Raw genomic sequence first — 20831 nt, 5'->3', positions numbered from 1 at the left:
ATCACAATAGTCCTGAAAAGTAAGGTGAATCCTAGAGTGTGACAGGGAAGCTAGACAATGCCATCAAGGCTATGGGAGTACTCACCTGAGAAGTTCATGAAATTGGAGGTCAGGCATGGTGGCTCACACCTGTAAACCCAGCACTTTGGGAGGCCAAGGTTGGTAGATCATCTGAGGTCGGGAGTTCAAGACCAGCCTGGCCAACGTGGTGAAACCCCGGCTCTACTAAAAATACAAAAATTAGCTGGGCATGGTGGCTCGTGCCTGTAATCCCAGCTACTCAAAAGGCAGAGGCAGAAGAATCGTTTGAACCTGGAAGGTGGAGGTTGCAGTGAGCCGATCCTGGGTGATGCAGTGAGCCAATCCTGGGTGACACAGTGAGACTCTGCCTCAAGGAAAAAAAAAGAGAAATTGAACAGGCAGGGGTGCAAAATGAAGATGACTCAGATTTAATATTGACCTCTCATAAGAAATAGTTATTCTTTTAGGGGAAGAATGTTGTACTTACTGCCCTACAGACCTCTGGAATCTTTCCTATAATAGTCAATATTTTCAGAAAAATTAGGTAATTTGGCTAATAACACCAAATTTGATTTTGTGGGATCCTCAGACTAGGGATGTGATCTGTGGTCTTGATTTACTTTGAGCACACTTGGCTCCTGGTTGAGAAGTAGAAGACAAACTCTGAATATGATCCTTTGTTTAGTACATTTGTCTGTGTTGCAGTGTTCAGATGGTGATCTCCAGAGTCTTAAATGCTGAGGTGCAATAGCTGTCCCAACTAATAATTCAACAAATAATCATCCAAAAAAATAGCAGGAAAACCTTACGCTAATGGAGGTTGAAACATGTACCTTTGGAATCTTGGAGATTGAACCAGCCATTCCCAGAAACTTGATACATAATTGTGATGCCTCAAATCAGCAAGGACCTGGATTGATCAAATCCCAAATACTAATGGTCTATCCTTCAGCTCAGAATGAAAAATGGTAAAAAGGAGAAAAATAAAAAACAAAACTATCTACCCCTACATAGTTTGCTGTCTGCTTTAACAGGACTTTACCATTCCATTGTCTTCATTTGCATAACTTTGCTACCCCAAGAGACTTGTCCAAGAAGGTGAAAGTTGCAAATAACTTTCTCGTTCACTGTAAAAAATTATCAAAAGATCCAGCAACTCCAAAAAGCATCAGTGTACAGTTTATATCCCAAGACTCTTTGAGCTCCTCTTCTCAAAATTCTTACCTTGCTGTTTCTACAAATTCTAAACTATTGTACGATGATAATTACTCAATTCTAATGAAGTCCGTGCATTGACTCATCCTAAACCAAACTTCAAAATATCAATAAATCAGCTATTGCAATTCCTTCTGAGAGTTGCTATCTGCAAAGTTAGCATTCTCACTTACTGTGATAAACAATAAACTCAGCTTTGTGATATTAAAAGGTTATCCTCATGATACTTGGGAAGCCAGCATTCCACAAGGACAATGAGAAAATTCTACAGCCAACATAAAGGGAAGGCAGATTACAACAAAGAAATGGTAAGAACCCCAGAAGAAAAGACTTCTCATTGGCAAAAATAAATGCTGGAAGACAACGAGGTAACATCTTGGATGTGCTGAAAAACATAATTGGGAGCCTAAATTTCTAAACTCCAGCAAAATGTCATTCACAAGTCAGAAAAAATTTAAAATTTATAGATATTCAAGCACTTAAGAATTTACTAACAACAGTCCTTTACAAAAAGAACTACTAAATAAGAAAATAAACCTATAAGGAATGAACAGTATAAAGATATATATAAAAATGCCAAAGAATTCTTTAAAAATGCTGGTAAATCTAAATAAATACTGAGTGGGAAAAAAGTTAGAATAGCCATCATTTTTTGAGTGTTTTCAGAAACCAGCTGGCTCTCCCAGTTGAAGATAGCATATTAAAAGCAAGCATTTAATTCTGTTTCTTCCTGAAACTTCATAAAAATGACAGTAGATTTTATATAGACAGATATAAGTATCTATATATACATATATTTATCCATATATATTTATACATATATAAAAATATGTGCATATATATATTCCATGAGAATGAAAAGAACAGAAAATCTTTTAATAGCAACAAAATGTTGGATGCTGAAAAGCAAAAAGAAAGTCACTTGGGGAATATTGACAATCAATGTGATTTACACCACAGACATATCCAAAAGGCTCAGGAACTGGCGACACTGTTACCTCTGGAAGCACATATAAGGATGTGTAGCCCAGACTTATCTGCAAATCTGTTTAAATTAAACCCCCAGATCTCTAATCACTGCCCAGTCAGGTAACTGTTCCTGCCCTACACTAGCATATGATTGTAGGTTTATTCTCTGAAAAAGTAAAACAAAGGATCTCTTGATTAGGGGGATACTAGGCATATTTGAGCATAATGTTATTCTAAAGCAGGATACCCCAAAAGATAAATAAATAAAAACTTAAAAATAAAAACCAGAGAAGGCCCAGGAAACAGGACATTCAGAAGCAAAAAGAATTCCTGGCATGAGAGTAAAAGATTCTAATCTCCAGGGTGATCAAGTTTTATACTAGTGTAGACGGCAACCAGTCCAGATGAGGGTAAGTCAGAAGGCTCCAGAAAGGACTTAATGAAAAAAATGATATTAAGAAAACAACTATATTTACCAAGAAAATGTTTAAGCAATTGGGAAAGAATATGGGGGCTGAATTACTGAGACATTCATTGAAAATTAAGCAAACAAACAAAAAATAATTATTTACTGATGGGAAGACAGAACATTATGCAGGAGAAGAAATCATGGCATATGACATGATTCAACTGTGAATAACAATTGTATAGTTTTTAATATTCTAAACACTGAATATTTATATAACAAAATTATGATATAGTTACACAAGAAAAAATAGGTAGCTGAGCGTGGTGGCTTATGCCTGTAATCCCAATACTTTGGAAGGCCAGGACAGGAGGATAGCTTGAGGCCACCAGCCCAGGCAACAAAGCAAGACCATGCCTCTATAAAATCTAAAAAAAAAAAAAAAGAAAGAAAGAAATATATATAGCTTGTCACCTGTAGTACCAGCTACTTGTGGGGGCTGAGGCAAGAGGATTGCTTAAGCCTAGGAGGTCAAGGCTGCAGTGAGCCAAGATTGTGCTACTGCACTCCAGCCCAGATGATAAAGCAAGACCTTGTCTCCAAAAAGAGAAAGAGAGAGAGAGAATGGAGGAAGGAAGGAAGGAAGGAAGGAAGGAAGGAAGGAAGGAAGGAAGGAAGGAAGGAAGGAAGGGAAGGAAGGAAGGGAAGGAAGAGAGGAGGGAGGAGGGAGGGAGGAAGAAGGAAGGAAGGGAAGGAAGAAGGAAGGATGGAAGGGAGAAAGAAAGAAACAGAAAAAGGAAGAAAGAAAGAAGAAAGAAAAAAAGAAAGAAAAAGAAAGAAAGAGAAAGAAAGAAAAGAAAGAAAGAAAGAAAGAGAGAGAGAGGTGCAGAGAACAATACCCCAAAGTATGGTGCTTTGGCATGCTGAGCACTTTTGAATTAAAGGAAATTAGAAGGCCTCAGAAGCTGCCTCAGAACAAAGGACTTCCTAACCCTCTCTTATTGCCCCCCAACCCACCCTCCAGCACAGGGAGAGTCTCTCAGAAATTTTCTTATCTGAATAAGATGATATTTTCCAAAAAAAATGCAATTGTCTTAAGACCCCCTCCCTAAGAATCTCATCAAATAACCAGGAAAGATTAACCAGAAGAGAAGAGACAAGAGAAGAAACAAAAATAAAAGTCATCACCACTCTCAGACAGACTTCTCCTCTATTCTTCTGAGGGCAGCTCTGAGAGATTACCTAAGAGACTTTACCTGCATAATAAGACAACCTTTGATCACAGTGTAGTTCCACCCCTCACCTTTCCATAACTTACCAATCCCATTCAGTTTACTCACCCAATCATTTTAAAACTATTGTCTGCTCTTTGGACCCATTCATTTCCCCTGAAAATTATTTACTACTCTTCACAATTGCTCACATTTCCCCCACCTCCCTCTCCCCTATGAAGAGGGTATGTAAGTTTCAACCATCTGGGGCTGGGTGAGGTGGCTCATGCCTGTAATCCCAGCACTTTGGGAGGCCGAGGCAGGCAGATCACCTGAGGTCAGAAGTTTGAGATGAGCCTGGCCAACACGATGAAACCCCATCTCTACTAAAAATGCAAAAATTAGCCAGGTGTGGTGGCACCTGCCTGTAGTCCCAACTACTCAGGAGGCTAAGGCAGGAGAATCACTTGAACCTGGGAGGCAGAGGTGGCAGTGAGCTGGGATCGCACCACTGCACTCCAGCCTGGGCGACAGAGTGAGAGTCTATCTCAAAAAATATAAAAATAAATAATAAAAATAAAGACTTACACAGAAGGGAGATAAAGATAGAAATCTGCATCCCAAAACAGGAATGATATATTCTTTTCAAGCATGTATGGAACATTTACTAAAATTGGCCACATAAGAAGCCACTAAAAAAGTCTCAACCAATTTCATGAAACTGACATTTTAAAATTAATTCATGGCCAGGCACAGTGGCTCACGTCTACAATCCCAGCACTTTGGGAGGCCGAGGCAGGTGGATCACGAGGTCAGGAGATTGAGACCATGCTGACTAACACAGTGAAACCCCTTCTCTACTAAAAATACAAAAAATAAGCTGGGCATGGCGGCGGACACCTGTAGTCCCAGCTACTCGGGAGACTGAGGCAGGAGAATGGCATCAACCCGGGAGGCGGAGTTTGCAGTGAGCCAAGATTGTGCCACTGCACTCCACCCTGGGTGACAGAGCGAGACTCCATCTCAAAAAAAAAAAAAATTAATTCGTACTGATTGCAGAGAATTTGGGAAATATAGACAATTTAAAGGACAAGATTAGAAATGGTCTGAGGTGGGGTGTGGTGGCTCATACCCGTAATTCCAGCACTTTGGAAGGCCAAGGTGGGCAGATCCCTTGAGCTCAGAAGTTCGAGGCCAGCCTGGGCAACAAGGCGAGACCCCCATCTCTACAAAAAATATAAAACTTAGCTGGGCATGGTGGCAAGCACCTGTAATCCCAGCTACTTGGGGGGCTGAGGCAGGAAGATCGCTTGAGCCTGGGAGATCGAGGCTGCAGTGAGCCAAGATTATGCCACTGCATTCCAACCTGAGTGACAAAGTAAGACCCTGTCTCAAAAAAAAAAAAAAAAAAATTATCTGAAATCTAGCCAAGCATGGTGGCTCCCACCTATAATCCCAGCAATTTGGGAGGCCAAGGTAGGAAGGTCACTTGAAGCCAGGAGTTCAAGACCAGCCTGGGCAACATAGAGAGACCCCATCTATACAAAAAATCATAATAATAATAACTGGGTGTGGTGGTGCCTCCCTGTAATCCCAGCTATTTGGGAGGCTGAGGCAAGAGGATCCTTTGAGCCCAGGAGATTGAGGATGCAGTGAGCCATGATTGCACCACTGCACTCCAGCCTGGGTGACAGAGCAAGTCCCTATCTGAAAACGAACAAAATTATCTGAAATCCTATTCTGGCTACAGTTTACCTCTTTTAATATTTGACATACTTCTTTTCAGTCTTTCTCAAGATGTGTATTTAGGAATTTTTTTTTCTATCTCCTTGTTGTTGCTGTTGTTGCAATACTGAGATTTACTGTATATTCGTTTTGTATCCTGTTTTGCAAATAATAATTCTACTTTATTACCACTAGAGGAGCACTAGTCTCCCTTACAAAGTTATGCTAATGGAAAGAATTTCTGCTCTTGCAACAGTGTGTGGTCCTTAGAAGAAAGCTAATATTTAATATTAACAGTGTTAAGATGGTTTCACCCCCAGGTAAATCAGTAGGAAAATGGAGCGGAATGCATTGGTGGAAAGGTGAAGGACAGAAGTGGAGTTGAAGCAAAACCAGATTCTCACTCTACACAAAAGACCAGCGTGCCTGTCTCCCCAGTTCAGAGCCAGCAAGAGCCCCACTAACACCACCACCCGCTTGGTACCTGAAAGAACTGACACAAAGCACACGCAAGGACGTGGAGGAAAGCAGGAGTTAAACAGTCAACAAAAAAAAAGCTGAAGAAGGTTTGGGACTGGGAAGATGCAGATTTAGAAAAATAACATTACGAAAATGGGCACCCTTGAAGAACATTCTGCGCCCCTCGTCCCCTCACCTCATTTATTCCATCACCAAATAAAGTCACAGCTGTCGGTCCTCTGCTATCTGAAGCATTAGGTGAAAGTGCTGTTTCACCCAGCAGCAGATTTCAGGGTGCGCCAGCCCAGGAGGGATGGGCATGGCGGTATCTGGTGTGTGGTTGGGAGGAAGCGCTATCCTCTACTTAGGAGGAAGAATTACAGAGCAGCAGGGAGCTTCTCCAGAGATTGAAGAGGCTGCTGGTCCCAACCTTCTGTACGCATCGCACCTCGCAGATCCTGCCACGGGGAGCCACATCCCCGAAGGGACAAAGCCAGGAGAGTCGCTTGAGAATGATTCATGCCATTTCTGTTAAATGTCTGGCACACAGCAGGACTTGATACATTTTAACAACTACTCTTCTATTTTCTTTAAGTCTACTACAGTGGTTTGAGGCACAGGCTTTGGTTTAAAATAGTTCTAGGTTGAAATCCATGCTCAAATTCTACTCATTAGCTCTCTGGCCTCAGAGCGGATTTACCACCAGCGCTCTAAACCTGTTTCCTCAACAGTAAAATTGAATTAATTAAATCTATTTGTGGGATTGAATTCGCTAATGTATGTAAAGCCCAGCCCATAATTAAATGGTAGCAGTTAGAATTGACCTTTAACATATGCCATATTTTGATGGTCATTCTTGTTTTTTCTTTTTTCCCACATTCTATTTTTGAACACCTCCCTGTCTGTATATTTATTTAATCATTTCTTTCAAAACTATTTTGAAATCTATTTTTGTCTTTTTTTTTTTTTTTTTTTGAGTCACCCAGGCTGGAGTGCAGTGGCACAATCATGACTCACGGCAGCCTCAAACTCCTGGGCTCCAGCGATCTTCCCACCTCACCCTCCTGAGTAGCTAGGACTACAGGTGTGTGCCACCATGGCCAGCTAATTCTTTATTTTTTGTAGAGTCATGGTCTCACTATGTTCCCTAGGCTGGTCTCCAACTCCTGGCTTCATGAAATCCTCCCACCTAGGTCCGCCAAAGTGTTGGGATTACAGGCACACGAGCTGCAGTTCCTGGCCCTATCTTTATCTTTCCATAGCCTTATTTTTCCATCTCTAATCTCTTCATCCCAGCATAGTGTATCCATTCGTGCTTCTAGTACGGGCAATATAATTTTAAATAAGTGTATAAATAAGGGAAACAAATATAGCTCATAGGTCCTTTGATGGAAGTGTATATGAGCACAAAGAAGGAAACGGACAAATAAGAGTGGATCCAGGCTGGGCACAGTGGCTCACGCCTGTAATCCCAGCACTTTGGGAGGCCGAGGCAGGCAGATCACTTGAGGTCAGGAGTTTGAGACCAGCTTGGCCAAGATGGCAAAATCCTGTCTCTACTAAAAATACAAACTTTAGCCAGGCACGGTGGCACACTCTTGTATCCCAGCTACTTGGGAGGCTGATGCAGGAGAACTGCTTGAATCCAAGAGGTGGAGGTTGCAGTGAGCTGAGACTGAGCCACTGCACTCCAGCCTGGGTGACAGAGCAAGACTTCATCTCAAAAAACAAACAAAAAAAAGAGTGGATCCAGGCCGGGCACGGTGGCTCACACCTATAATCCCAGCACTTTGGGAGGCTGAGGCAAGTAGATCATGAGGTCAGGAGCCCGAGACCAACCTGGCCAACTTGGTGAAACCCCGTCTCTACTAAAAATACAAAAAATTAGCTTGGCATGGTGGTGCATGCCTATAATTCCAGCTACTCAGGAGGATGAGGCAGAAGAATTGCTTGAACCCAGGAGGCAGAGGTTGCAGTGAGCTGAGATCGTGCCACTGCACTCCAGCCTGGGCAACAGAGCAAGACTTGGTCTCGAAAAAAAAAAAAAGAGTGAATCCAAAAAGGCTTTACAGAGGAAACGATTCTCCAGCCTAGTCTTGAAACACTGAAGTTTCAAATAAGATAGCCCTGGGTTTGAACCTGTGTCCTGCCACACACTAGATGTGGATGAGTTAACTAATCTGACCAAATGTCAGTCTCTCTCAGGTATTCAATCAGAATGATGACACCAATTTAATACATGGGTGAGATAAAATGAGCTGATTGGCAGGGCATGGTGGCTCTGGCCTATAATCCCAGCACTTTGGGAGGCTGAGGCGGGCAGACCACCTGAGGTCAGGAGCTTGAGACCAGCCTGGCCAACATAGTGAAACCTAATCTCTACAAAAAATACAAAAATTAGCCAGGTGTGGTGGCATGCACTTGTCATCCCAGCTACTCAGGAGGCGACACACAAGAATTGCTTGAACTGGGGAGGCAGCAGTTGCAGTGAGCCAAGATCACACCACTGCACTCCAGCCTAGGAGACAGAGCAAGACTCTGTCTTAAAAAAGAAAAAAGAAAAAAAAAATCGCCAGGCATTGTGGCATGCACCTGTATAGTCCCAGCTACTTAGGAGGCTGAGGCAAGAGGATCGTTTAAAAGAGGATCATTTAAGCCCAGGAGGTTGAGGCTGCAGTGAGCTATGATTTTACCACTGCACTCCAGCCTGAGACCCTGACTCAAAAAAAAATTAAAAAAACAAACAAAACAACAACAACAAAAAAGAAATCAAGTGGGCTATAGATCGACTCATGAAAATGATCCTCATGGATATGTCAGTCCCCGGGTAATTTCTATAATTACCCATAAACAGCTGTACACATTGTCTGTGGTGTACTTTAAACTGTATTTTCCCAGCTTTTTGAAAAAAGTGTAATGCAGGGTTGAAACAGAGGTCTTGTCAAAGATTGAGATCAGCTTTACCTACAACATCCTCTCAACCTACCAATCTTGAAGACTTTTCACTTAAAATGACATTGATCTTCACCTGAGGTCGGGAGTTCGAGACCAGCCTGGCTAACATGGAGAAACCCTGTCTCTACTAAAAAATACAAAATTAGCCAGGTGTGGTGGCGCATGCCTGTAATCCCAGCTACTTGAGAGGCTGAGGCAGGAGAATCGCTTAAACCCGGGAGGCGGAGGTTGCGGTGAGCTGACATTGCACCACTGCACTCCAGCCTGGGCAAAAAGAGCAAAACTCGGTCTCAAACAAACAAACAAAAGATATTGATCTTGTAAGTGCTTTTTCACAATTCCTTTTATGATAATGTTTTAACTAGGTTTTCCTGGATGCGCAAATTAAAATCTCAAATTTCTCAGGTCAATTCCTTGGGGTTTTTTGTTGTTTGATTGTTTGTTTTCGCTTTTGTTTGTTTGTTTGTTGAGATGGAGTCTCGCTCTGTCACTCAGGCTGGAGTGCAGTGGCATGATCTCAGCTCATTACAACCTCCACCTTCCGTGTTCAAGTGATTCTCCCACCTCAGCTTCCTAAGTAGCTGGGACTACAGGCGCCTGCCACCACGCCCGGCTAATTTTTGTTTTTTAGTAGAGACGGGGTTTCACCATGTTGGCCAGGCTGGTCTCGAACTCCTGACCTCAGGTGATCCGCCCACCCTGGCCTCCCAAAGTGCTGGGATTACAGATGTGAGCCACCATGCCCTGCCTCTTTGTTTTAAATGACAAGGATTTCATTTCTTATTTAAACTGCTGTACCACAAGGGACAAGGAAAAGTGAAAAGAATTTTGCTTCTCTAGAGAAAAAAAAAGGCTAGGCGGTACATTAAACTTGGATGGCAGCCTGTCATGGAACCTGGGGATTGGTCACATTGGCCAGTACTTTCTCTAACCCAGAGATCAAAACCTGATCTGCCACCACTGCTGGGAATGGAGTTAGTCCTGCTTTCAGCTATATAGCTGACACCATCAGCTTCAATCTGAGCCAATCTACTTTCTGCCTTTCTTCTAGTAGACAGCCAGAGTTCAAGCCAGCCTAGTTCTCAACAGCATCATCTGCTAACATTTATCATCTCCCCCACTTCCCTCTCACACAATAAGGTAGGCACTGGGGAAGGTAGCACAGTCCCTGCCTTCAAAGTGCTTACAATCTTGGTGCTTACAATAAAAATGCCGATCAAGTGAATATGTCACTAGAAGGCAGCACATGAGAAATTAATATGAAGATGGCCGGGCACAGTGGCTCATGCCTGTAATCTCAGCACTTTGAGAGAAGGTGGGTGGATCACCTGAGGTCAGGAGTTCAAGACCAGCCTGGTCAACATGGTGAAACCCCATCTGTACTAAAAAACAAACAAACAAAGAAAAAATATATACAAAAAATTAGCCGGGCATGGAGGCGGGCGCCTGTAATCCCAGCTACTTGGGAAGCTGAGGCAGGAGAATGGCTTGAACCTGGGAGGCGGGTTGCAATGAGCCAAGATTGCGCCACTGCACTCCAGCCTGGGCGACAGAGTGGGACTGCATCTCAAAAAAGAAAGAAAGAAATATGAAGATGAATGTTTTGAGAGTCTGGGGAAAGTGAAGTTCACTATGAGCTGAGCTGGTGGAAATGGCTTCCTGAATGAAGGAAATCCATGGTGCCTTCTCCATTTTGTGGGAGGCACTGGTTTAGAGAGTGGTTAAGGACATAAACTGCAAAGCCAGGCTGCCATTGTTTGAACAAGCTCAGCTCTGCCAGTAACGAGCTGTGTGACCAGGGCAGAGTACCTAGCCTCTCTGTGCCTAGGTCGCCTCCTCCCTAAAATTAGGACAATAGTAATTATGTCTCCCTCATAGACTTGTGGGGATATAAAATGCCTTAAGCTAAATGAAGCACATGGCATATAATGAAGGCTAATGGGGGCTTCGGACCATTGTTGTTTATGACACGGTTTCTTGAGACCGAGGCATGTACAAGCCAGTGCACAGAATCGTGTCTATGTAATTAGTTAATTCTGTCTGGGAGGAGTGTGTGTGTTTAAGACAGTGCCTGGGATGACTTATAATGTAATCTTTAGGCAAAACGCTTTGTAATTGGTGCAGCTCTGAGAACACACGCATGCATTCCAGGCGGTGCTGCTGGGGCTCGGCGCGGCCGTGTCTGGTCTGCAAGGCGCGCGGGCTCGTGGGGGGTTGCTGGGGAGCCCACGCTGCCTGGCGACTCGGGCCACCGAATGTGAGACCGAGTCCCTGTATGTCACCAGCGTACACGCTGATTTGAACCCTGCTTCGACGTGTGTGTCATGGCTTAAAAATAGCTGCTAATCTGTCAACCTGTCTTGGGCAGAAACAGCGGCGGCGACAGCAGCAGGAGCGTCATGGCCGTGGCGCTGTCTGCGCCGGCGATCCGCCTTTCGGACTGAGGCCCAGCGCAGCGCTTGCAAAGAGGTAGAGGGGCTGCGGCGGGCCTTCGCCTTCCCAGCTGGCTCTCCACGCTGGGGAGAGGCGCCCAGCTAGGGGCGACGGGGGAGGGAGGGGACCGGGAAGCGGGCACCCGAGCCCAGCGAGCCAGCCTCTCTCTCCCGGGCGCCCTCCCTCCGCGCGCGGGGCCCGGCTGCCAGGCTGGCGAGGACTGGGGCGACAGCCATGGACCTGTTACAAAGGCGACCGCAGGCGGAGGGAGGGAGCGGCGGGCCAGGGCCCCTGGAGCCGACTGATGGGATTGGAGAATGCCCAGGGCTGTATCCCGGGACAGAAAGGGGCTTCTGCATCCCCCGGGAAAAACAGCCCCACGGAGATCCTTCTTAGACCTGGGCTCCTTCACGCTTCCCCCATCCCATTCATCATCTCGTAGACAGCAGACTCTCTAAGAGGAAAGGTTGTATTGCAATAAAGTAATGGGGTCTTTAGGCCTGGGTGCAAAGGTAGAAGAAGATGATAGTGATAGTGATGGTGGTGATGGTGGTAGTGATGATGGTGATGGTGGTGGTGGTGATGGCTGTAGTGCTATATTTCTGTGCTCCTTCCGGACCCAGCCATTGAAAACTCTCTCTCTCCCTAAACACCCTAAGATCCAATCTTCCCTCACCAATCCTGGTCCTAAAACCCCTGCTTCTAATGCCTTGTAAGTGCTTGGTTTCTCTTGGCACTGGAGCAAGGGAGAGCTGGGCCCTGTCTAGGGGTGTGAGATGGGGACAGAGCGTGGGCAGGGACAAAGATGGCCTCTCACTGCTGGTCATAGAGTTGAAGTCCCCCTGGCAGGAGGCCAGGAAGGGAGTGGAAGGGGATTCTGCAGGCTCCAGGACCTCCTGCTTTCAAACAGGCAGGACCACAGGTGTGAGAGGATGGGGAGGGAGGGGGAAGGGGACTTGCCATTGTTGCCTCCCTGCCTGAAGGTCCCAGGGCAAGCCTCAAACGCTGGTCCTTCCCAGCTCTGCAGCTCAACAGGTAATCTGAGACACACCTACTAAGCCCCTCGTTATTGACCTCGTGTTTTGTAGGGTCACTTGACTCCAACAGCCATACGGTTGGTAATTCTAAGCCTCTGAGCCCCTGGACCTGGCAGGATCCCTCATTTTTCCCTTTCCTTCCTGCTTTCTAGGCCCCCACCACCCACCCCTGTCACCCCTCCCCTCAAGACACACACAGACAAAACACTCCAACCCTGCGTCAATTCCCCCACCATCCACCTCTGTCACCCTCCCCTCAAGACACACACAGACAAAACACTCCAACCCTGATTAGATTCAGAAATTCTCACATTAGAGCTGAGATCTGATCAGTAATTTCCTAATGCTGATCCAAGGAGGGTGGTTTGCCTGTTGTGCACATAGATTGGTGCCTTCTTCCATAAGCTCATGCATTCAGCAAGTATTTATTTTTCCCAAACTTACTCTTCCTCTTTATTGCTATTCTCCACTCACCCCATCCCACCCCCACCACACCCTTCCCATAGCAGGTTTATCTCTGAGGCAGTGGCAGGTCACGAAGGGGTTAAAGTCTAACTCTGGCACAGAGATGGCAGGCCTGACATGTGTCATGGCCTCAGCTGCTGTTGTCTCCCTGCTAATTCTCTCTGGATGGGTCTAAAGTTACCCCCAACCCCATCCCAGCTCCCTAGGCTCTCTGCCGATAGCCCCAGGCAGATGAGACCCAGATTCCAGCTGGCAAGATCCCCAGCAGTGGGGACAACCACCCAAGTGCCGTGTGTGTGTGTGTGTGTGTGTGTGTGTGTGTGTGCGTGTGTGTGTGTGTGTGTATGCGTGCTGGCAGTGGGGGTGGGGTGATGGAGCTGAAACCTAGCAGCTGGGCAGCTCCCTCTCCCCGTAAACAAGGACATGTGACTCTCCCACCTAGTTGCGTGGCAGAGCCAAAGAGCTGAGCAAAAGGAGCTGCTGCAGCTTGAAGAAAAAGCCACCCCTGAAGGCTCCCACCAGAGCCAGGCTTACCTTCTCTCCCTCGAGAATCTTCTCCTGAAGGACCAGCCCAGGGAAGGGAAGCAGCTGCTCTGGACTCACTCAAGTGTGTCTCACACCCCTTCCTCTTCCAGCAGCAGCTACCTGGCAACTGAACCCATCATCGCCACAGCCACTCCTGCAGCTGCCACGGTTTCTGCCACCTCTAAGATGTGCCCTGGTAACTGGCTTTGGGCTTCTATGACTTTTATGGCCCGCTTCTCCCGGAGTAGCTCAAGGTCTCCCGTTCGAACTCGAGGGACCCTGGAGGAGATGCCAACCGTTCAACATCCTTTCCTCAATGTCTTCGAGTTGGAGCGGCTCCTCTACACAGGCAAGACAGCCTGTAACCATGCCGACGAGGTCTGGCCAGGCCTCTATCTCGGAGACCAGTATGTATCGGGCAGACTGGGCCCACGCTACAGCGTGTGTGTGTTTGTGTGTGTAAGAAAGGAGAAGGGTGGCAGACAGGCATGCAGTGGTGTCATTGGTTCCTGGTTGAAGATTGAGGGGATAGGGCACATGGGCCAAGAGTAGAGCCTGCAGGTTTGGGAGAGTTTGGCCAGGATTATTGAAATGCCCAACTCTGGCCAGTCACAGTGTCTCTTGCCTGTAATCCCAGCAGTTTGAAAGGCTGAGGCAGGAGTATCTAGAGTACAGGAGTTCTAGACCAGCCTGAGCAACAAAACCAGACCCCATCTCTACTTATTATTTTAAAATAAAATAAATAAAATAAAAATACCCAAGTCTGGACAGAAAGACTGTTCCAGTAATAATATCATTCATGTATCACATATTTATTATTACATGCCAGTGCTACATACCAGGCACAATAGATGACTTCTCTGACCTTCCATCTATTGTGCAATGTCTCTGGGAAAAGGCAGCCACTGGAAGCCAGGAGCAGTAGGTAGGAAGCTGCAGTGGTTTCTCTTAAGACCAAGCAAAGCGGCAGTGCCTACAGAGATTCTGCAATTTGAAGGCTATGGAGAGAAAAACATCAAAGGAAGAGCCATCCCCACTTCTCTCCCTCAAAGTTATACAAGGATTTCTTTTGCTTCTTTGGTTTGTTTTGGTTTTGGTTTCTTTCTTTCTTTTCTTTTTTTTTTTGGAGACAGAGTATCACTCTGTCACCCAGGCTGGAGTGCAGTGGCGCGATCTTGGTTCTCTGCAACCTCCACCTCCCGGGTTCAAGCGATTCTCCTGCCTCAGCCTCCAGAGTAGCTGGGACTACAGGCACACACCACCTTGCCCGGCTAATTATTTTTTTGTATTTTAGTAGAGACGGGGTTTCACCGTGTTGCCCAGGCTGGTCTTGAGCTCCTGAGCTCAGGCAATCCACCTGTCTCGGCCTCTCAAAGTGCTAGGATTACAGGTGTGAGCCACGGTGCCCAGCATTGTTGTTGTTTTTGAGACAGGGTCTCACTGTTGCCCAGGCTGGAGTGCAGTAGCCCAATCTCAGCTCACAGCAAACTCCGCCTCCCAGGTTCAAGCAATTCTCCTGCCTCTGCCTCCCAAGTAGCTGGGCTTACAGGCGCCCATCACCACACCCAGCTGATTTTTGTATTTTTAGTAGAGACGGGGTCTAGCCATGTTGGCCAGACTGATTTTGAACTCCTGGCCTCAAGTGATCCACCCCCTTCAGCCTCCCAAAGTGCTGGGATTACAAGCATGAGCCACCGTGCCTGGCCTACAAGGATTTTTTTCACACACATTCTCTCTCTTAATCTTCACAACAGCCCTGTGAGATAGGTATCACTCTCCCTGGGTTACAGATGAGGAGACTGAAGCTCAGAGAAGTTGTGACTGGCCAAGGTCACACGGATTGTAAGTAGCAGAGCCCGGGCTTGGAGGCTCAAGTTCAGTGCTCTTTCTGCTTAAGGAGTTTGCACTGGACAGGGCAACTCAGTTTGCCCTGAGATATGACTGTGGTGCCCAGGGGTGTCTGCCACCAAGCTGAGGGGTCTGGGCCGGATGAACACCTGAAGGTGACGTCATAAAACAGGGTAAATGTGGCTAGGCATGGTGGCTCACATCTGTAATCCCAGCACTTTGGGATACTTAGGCGGATGGATCACGAGGTCAGGAGTTCAAGACCAGCCTGGCCAAGATAGTGAAACCCCGTCTCTACTAAAAATACAAATATTAGCCTGGCGTGGTGGTGGGCACCTGTAATCCCAGCTACTCGGGAGGCTGAGGCAGAGAATTGCTTGAACCCGGGAGGCAGAGGTGGCAGTGAGCTGAGATCACGCCACTGCACTCTAGCACTCCAGCCTAGGTGACAGAGCAAGACACCATCTCAAAAAAAAACAAACAACAACAACCAAAAAAAAAAAAAAAAAAAAAACACGGTCACGGTAAATGTAAGCCATGGAATATCTGGCAAAAACACAAGACGGTTCTGGGTGTCAACAAGAGTAGAGACATAGGGGAGTTAGGTGTGGAAGTGGATGTCAGAACCATACTATCTCAGAGTGAGCAGGACCGATGAAATGAGCAGAACAATCTGCCTGACATTCATTTCCCCTCTGCAGCATCCATGGCTACATGGCCATCTCCTCTTTCTGCCTGAATACCCCAGGGACAGGAAAACCACTCTCTCGAGGTTCTCCACCCTTTTCTCAGCTAGACTCCACCATTAGAATGTACTTCCTTGTATGAAATAGAAATCAGCTGGCCAGGCACAGTGGCTCATGCCTATAATCCCAGCACTTTGAGAGGCCTAGATAGGTGGATCACAGGTCAGGAGTTCGAGACCAGCCTGGCCAACATGATGAAATCCCATCTCTACTAAAAATACAAAAATTAGCCAGGCATGGTGGCGGGCACCTGTAATCCCAGCTACTCAGGAGGCTGAGGCAGGAGATTCGCTTGAACCTGGGAGGCAGAGGTTGCAGTGAGCTGAGATCGCACCATTGCACTTCAGCCTGGGAGACACAGCAAGACTCTGTCCCCCCTCCCAAAAAAAAAAAATGAAATCTGCTTCCCTGGGGCTTTAATTCCTTGATCCTCATTGTACCCTTGAGAACCCTACAGATCCAAGACAATCTCAATTCCAGAAAACACACTTTCAGTTTTGTTTTGTTTTGTTTTGTTTTGTTTTTTTCGAGATGGAGTCTTGCTCTGTCACCCAGGCTGGAGTGCAGTGGCGCGATCTCGGCTCACTGCAAGCTCCGCCTCCCAGGTTCAGGCCATTCTCCTGCCTCAGCCTCCCGAGTAGCTGGGACTACAGGCGCCTGCCACCAAGCCCAGCTAATTTTTTCTATTTTTAGTAGAGACGGGGTTTCACCATGTTAGCTATGATGGTCTCGATCTCCTGACCTCATGATCTGCCCGCCTCGGCCTCCCAATGTGCTGGGATTACAGGCGTGAGCCACCGCGCCCAGCCGCACACTTTCAGCTTTATTATGGCTATTTTTACCCCATCCCCTTAGTCTTCTCTTCTCCAGGCAAAACATCCCCTATACGTTCAACCATGGCTCACAGGACAAGACTCCAAGTCATTGCCCATCTTGGTTCCTCCCTTCTGGGTCACTAGTAAGTAAAGTAGTGTCCTTAGGCCAATAGTAGGATCCAGGAGGCCAGGCATGGTAGCTCACATCTGTCATCCCAGCACTTTGGAAGGCTGAGGCAGGAGGATAACTTGAGGTCAGGAGTTCAAGACCAGCCTGGCCAACATGATAAAACCCCATCTCTACTAAAGATACAAAAATTATCCGGGTATAGTGGCATGTGCCTATAATCTCAGCTACCCGGGAGGCTGAGGCAGGAGAATCGTTTGAACCCAGGAGATGGAGGTGGCAGTGAGCACTCTGGCCTAGGAAACAGAGCGAGACTCCATCTCAAAAAAAAAAATCAACAATAGGATTCAGGAAGTTAACAGGGTGTAGACAAGGGAGTCTTCCCCAACAGCCTGGCTTTCCCACCCTTCCTCTAACCTCTACTCAATGCAGGGACATGGCTAACAACCGCCGGGAGCTTCGCCGCCTGGGCATCACGCACGTCCTCAATGCCTCACACAGCCGGTGGCGAGGCACGCCCGAGGCCTATGAGGGGCTGGGCATCCGCTACCTGGGTGTTGAGGCCCACGACTCGCCAGCCTTTGACATGAGCATCCACTTCCAGACGGCTGCCGACTTCATCCACCGGGCGCTGAGCCAGCCAGGAGGTAGGAGGGGAATGCTGGGAGCAGGAAAGAACAGGGTGCCTGGAATTTGGGGAAGTCCAAGGGTCTGAGAGTGGAGTGAGATTTTAGTGACATGACAAAATGCTTAGGATCTTGTTAAGAAAGAAAAAAATATTATCTCAACCATTTTTTTAAAGCAATACAGAAAAAGACAAGAAGGAATTTATCAAAAATGTTAAGAGTGGCAAGTTACACCTGGGTGGCAAGATTATATGTGATCGACTTTTTCTTTTTTGTTTTTTTGAGACGAAGTCTTTCTCTGTCACCCAGGCTGGAGTGCAGTGACGTGATCTCAGCTCACTGCAACCTCCGCCTCCCAGGTTCAAGCAATTCTCCTGCCTCAGCCTCCCAAGTAGCTGAGATTACAGGTGCCCGCCACCACATCCAGCTAATTTTTGTATTTTTAATAGAGACATGGTTTCACCATGTTGGCCAGGCTGGTCTTGAACTCCTGACCTCAGGTGATCCACCCGCCTCGGCCTCCCAAAGTGCTGGAATTACAGGCATGAGCCACTGCACCCAGCCAGCAGGAGGATTTCTTAAGCCCAGGAATTAGAGGTTGTAGTGAGCTATGATTGTGCCACTGCACTCAGCCTGAGAGGCAGAGCAAGACCCTGTCTCCAAATACATATATATATATTCAATGGTTGAGAATAACAAGCTAGAATGGTGGAGAGATTGAGGAAGGGGCCAGTAATGACAGTGTTTTCAATGGACTCATTCATGCTACTCTCTGCAAAGCTGGCTCTTACATCAGTGGTGAGTCTCCACCTTTGACCCCTTTCAGGTTTATGGACACTGAGCCACTGCATGTCCCCTTCCTCTCATTCTGTCCAGGCCTCTCCCCTTTTGCCAGGGATCTGCATTCCTAACATCCACTCATCTGCACCCATTCCTGTCTTCATGCACCTGTACTTACCTGTCTTCCTCTTCCCTGTCCATGTCACCCCCTTTTTTTTTTTGAGATGGGGTTTTGCTTTTGTTGCCTGGGCTGGAGTGCAATGACACGATCTTGGCTCACTGCAGCCTCTGCCTCCTGGGTTCAAGCGATTCTGCTGCCTCAGCCTCCTGAGTAGCTGAGATTACAGGCATGGGCCCAGTTGATTTTTGTATTTTTAGTAGAGATGGGGTTTCACCATGTTGGCCAGGCTGGTCTCAAACTCCTGACCTCAGGCAATCTTCCCCCTTCGGCCTCCCAAAGTGCTGGAACTACCGGCGTGAGCCACCATGCCCAGCCCCATGTCACACTTTCCCCAGCCTCCTCCAAGCTGCCACAAGCAGTCTCAAAGCTCTCTCTCTCTGTGTCTCTCCTCTCAGGGAAGATCCTGGTGCATTGTGCTGTGGGCGTGAGCCGATCCGCCACCCTGGTACTGGCCTACCTCATGCTGTACCACCACCTTACCCTCGTGGAGGCCATCAAGAAAGTCAAAGACCACCGAGGCATCATCCCCAACCGGGGCTTCCTGAGGCAGCTCCTGGCCCTGGACCGCAGGCTGCGGCAGGGTCTGGAAGCATGAGGGGAGGGGGAGAGAGGTCAGGCCAGGCCCGTCGGTGGGTCCCTGGCTCCCAGCTGGAGATAGGAGGCCCAGGTGGCAGGTAGCAGGAGGCCCAGATCACCCATCCTCCCCTGGGGTCAGGAGAGGCCGAGTCCCAGGCCACTGTCACTCTTTGTGGGAGGGGACGGGGAGTGAGGTTGGGCAGTGTGGTGGATGGGCACCCAGGAAGGGTTGACCAGGGAAGGAGGCAGCTAGGCTGTAGATGGCAGATGGTCCTGGGATTCGAACACTGCTGGGATCTGGCCAGGGTGCTCTCTGGGATTCACAGTCCCTTCCCTTCTTTGTGCCCAAGTGTTCCCCTCTCTCCCTCACCAAAACAAAAGGGCCATCTCTGCCCTGCACTTGTGCAGAAAGTCAGGGATACGGCAAGCATGAATGCAATGGTGTAGAGTTGTGTGAAACCCCTAGCATAGAGACAGACAGCGAAGAGATGGTGTGAAAAGCTTGCAGAACCAGAGAGAGAACCCCACAGACTTTCCACTCCAAGCACAGGAGGAGGTAGCTAGCATGTGAGGGTTGGCACTAGGCCCACGGCTGCTTCTTGGGGCCAAAAACATACAGAGGTGCATGGCTGGCAGTCTTGAAATTGTCACTCGCTTACTGGATCCAAGCGTCTCGAGGATAAATAAAGATCATGAAAAAGAAGAGAGTTTCTTGAAGTCATTGACAGTTTGAAAGAGTTCTAGGCCTCTCTCCTGGGAACCCCAGCCTTGCTGGAGAAAAGAACAGTCCTGACTCCCTCGTATCCTCCACCAGCCTTCAAACCTCCACCAGTTCTTCTGGTGCTATTCTCCCAAGTCCAATTTCATGCTCCTACAGCGATATATTGGGCTGTTGTTTCCAGGTAGTCCACAAAGGGGCAGCAGAGGACCAGAAAGTTCAGGTTTGCAACAAGCTCTGCTGCTGTTCAGAGGGCACACCCTGTACCTTCCCAGCTTTGAAGAAGTCTCTAGACCAGGCGCAGGGGCTCACGCCTGTTATCCTAACACTTTGGAAGGCCGAGTGGATCACCTGAGGTCAGGAATTCAAGACCAGCCTGGCCAACACGACGAAACCCCATCTCTACTAAAACTGCAAAAATTAGCCGGGCACGGTGGCTCACGCCTGTAATCCCAGCTACTTGGGAGGCTGAGGAAGGAAAATCGCTTGAACCTGGGAGGTGGAGGTTGCAGTGAGCCGAGATCGCGCCACTACATTCCAGCCTGCGCGATGGGAGCGAGACTCCATCTCAAAAAAAAAAAAAAAAAAAAAAAAGAGGTCTCTATTCACACACCTGGGTGTTAAGAAATATAATACCGCCAGGCGCGGTGGTTCATGCCTATAATCCTAGCACTTTGGGAAACCAATGCGGGCCAATTGTTTCAGCCCAACAGTTTGAGATCAGCCTGGGAAACATGGCGAGACCCCATCTCTATAAAAAAATTAAAAATTAGCCAGGCGGGGTGGAGCAGGCCTGTAGTCCCAGCTACTTAGGAGGCTGATGTGGGAGGATCGCTTGAGCCCAGGAGGTTGAGACTACAGTGAGCTGTGACGGCATCAAGGCACTGCAGCCTGGGCAACAGACCAAGGCCATGTCTCAAAAAGAAAAGAGGCTGGGTGCGGTGGCTCATGCGTGTAATCCCAGCACTTTTGGAGGCTGAGGCGGGCGGATCA

At 47.5% G+C, this 20831-nt stretch overlaps 1 protein-coding gene across 2 annotated transcripts; it reads left to right on the top strand.

The window, feature by feature from the left end:
- The first annotated feature begins 11072 nt into the window (after positions 1-11072).
- On the top strand, positions 11073-19823 carry DUSP26 (dual specificity phosphatase 26). Of its 2 annotated transcripts, none has more exons than XM_001169283.8 (4): positions 11073-11430; positions 13535-13828; positions 17390-17604; positions 18940-19823. In XM_001169283.8, exons 2-4 carry the CDS (start codon positions 13608-13610, stop codon positions 19137-19139), a joined length of 636 nt encoding a protein of 211 aa, XP_001169283.1. In that variant the 5' UTR covers positions 11073-11430; positions 13535-13607; the 3' UTR covers positions 19140-19823. The 2 variants fall into 2 exon arrangements, with proteins under 2 accessions (XP_001169283.1, XP_009453445.1); XM_009455170.5 differs by having other exon boundaries at positions 13532-13828.
- The last annotated feature ends 1008 nt before the right edge of the window (positions 19824-20831 follow it).

The sequence above is a fragment of the Pan troglodytes genome, chromosome 7 (assembly GCF_028858775.2).
Source record: "Pan troglodytes isolate AG18354 chromosome 7, NHGRI_mPanTro3-v2.0_pri, whole genome shotgun sequence".
Lineage (NCBI taxonomy): Eukaryota > Metazoa > Chordata > Mammalia > Primates > Hominidae > Pan > Pan troglodytes.
The sequence above is the reverse complement of the archived record's forward strand: the minus strand, read 5'-3'. Positions and strand labels throughout refer to the sequence as shown.

Bases quoted from the DNA above. Each gene is read 5' to 3' on its own strand.
- DUSP26 (XM_001169283.8), top strand. From the start codon at position 13,608: ATGTGCCCTGGTAACTGGCTTTGGGCTTCTATGACTTTTATGGCCCGC. The intron at 13,829-17,389 runs GTATGTATCGGG...TACTCAATGCAG, and splicing joins GGCCTCTATCTCGGAGACCA to GGACATGGCTAACAACCGCC. The intron at 17,605-18,939 runs GTAGGAGGGGAA...CTCTCCTCTCAG, and splicing joins GGCGCTGAGCCAGCCAGGAG to GGAAGATCCTGGTGCATTGT.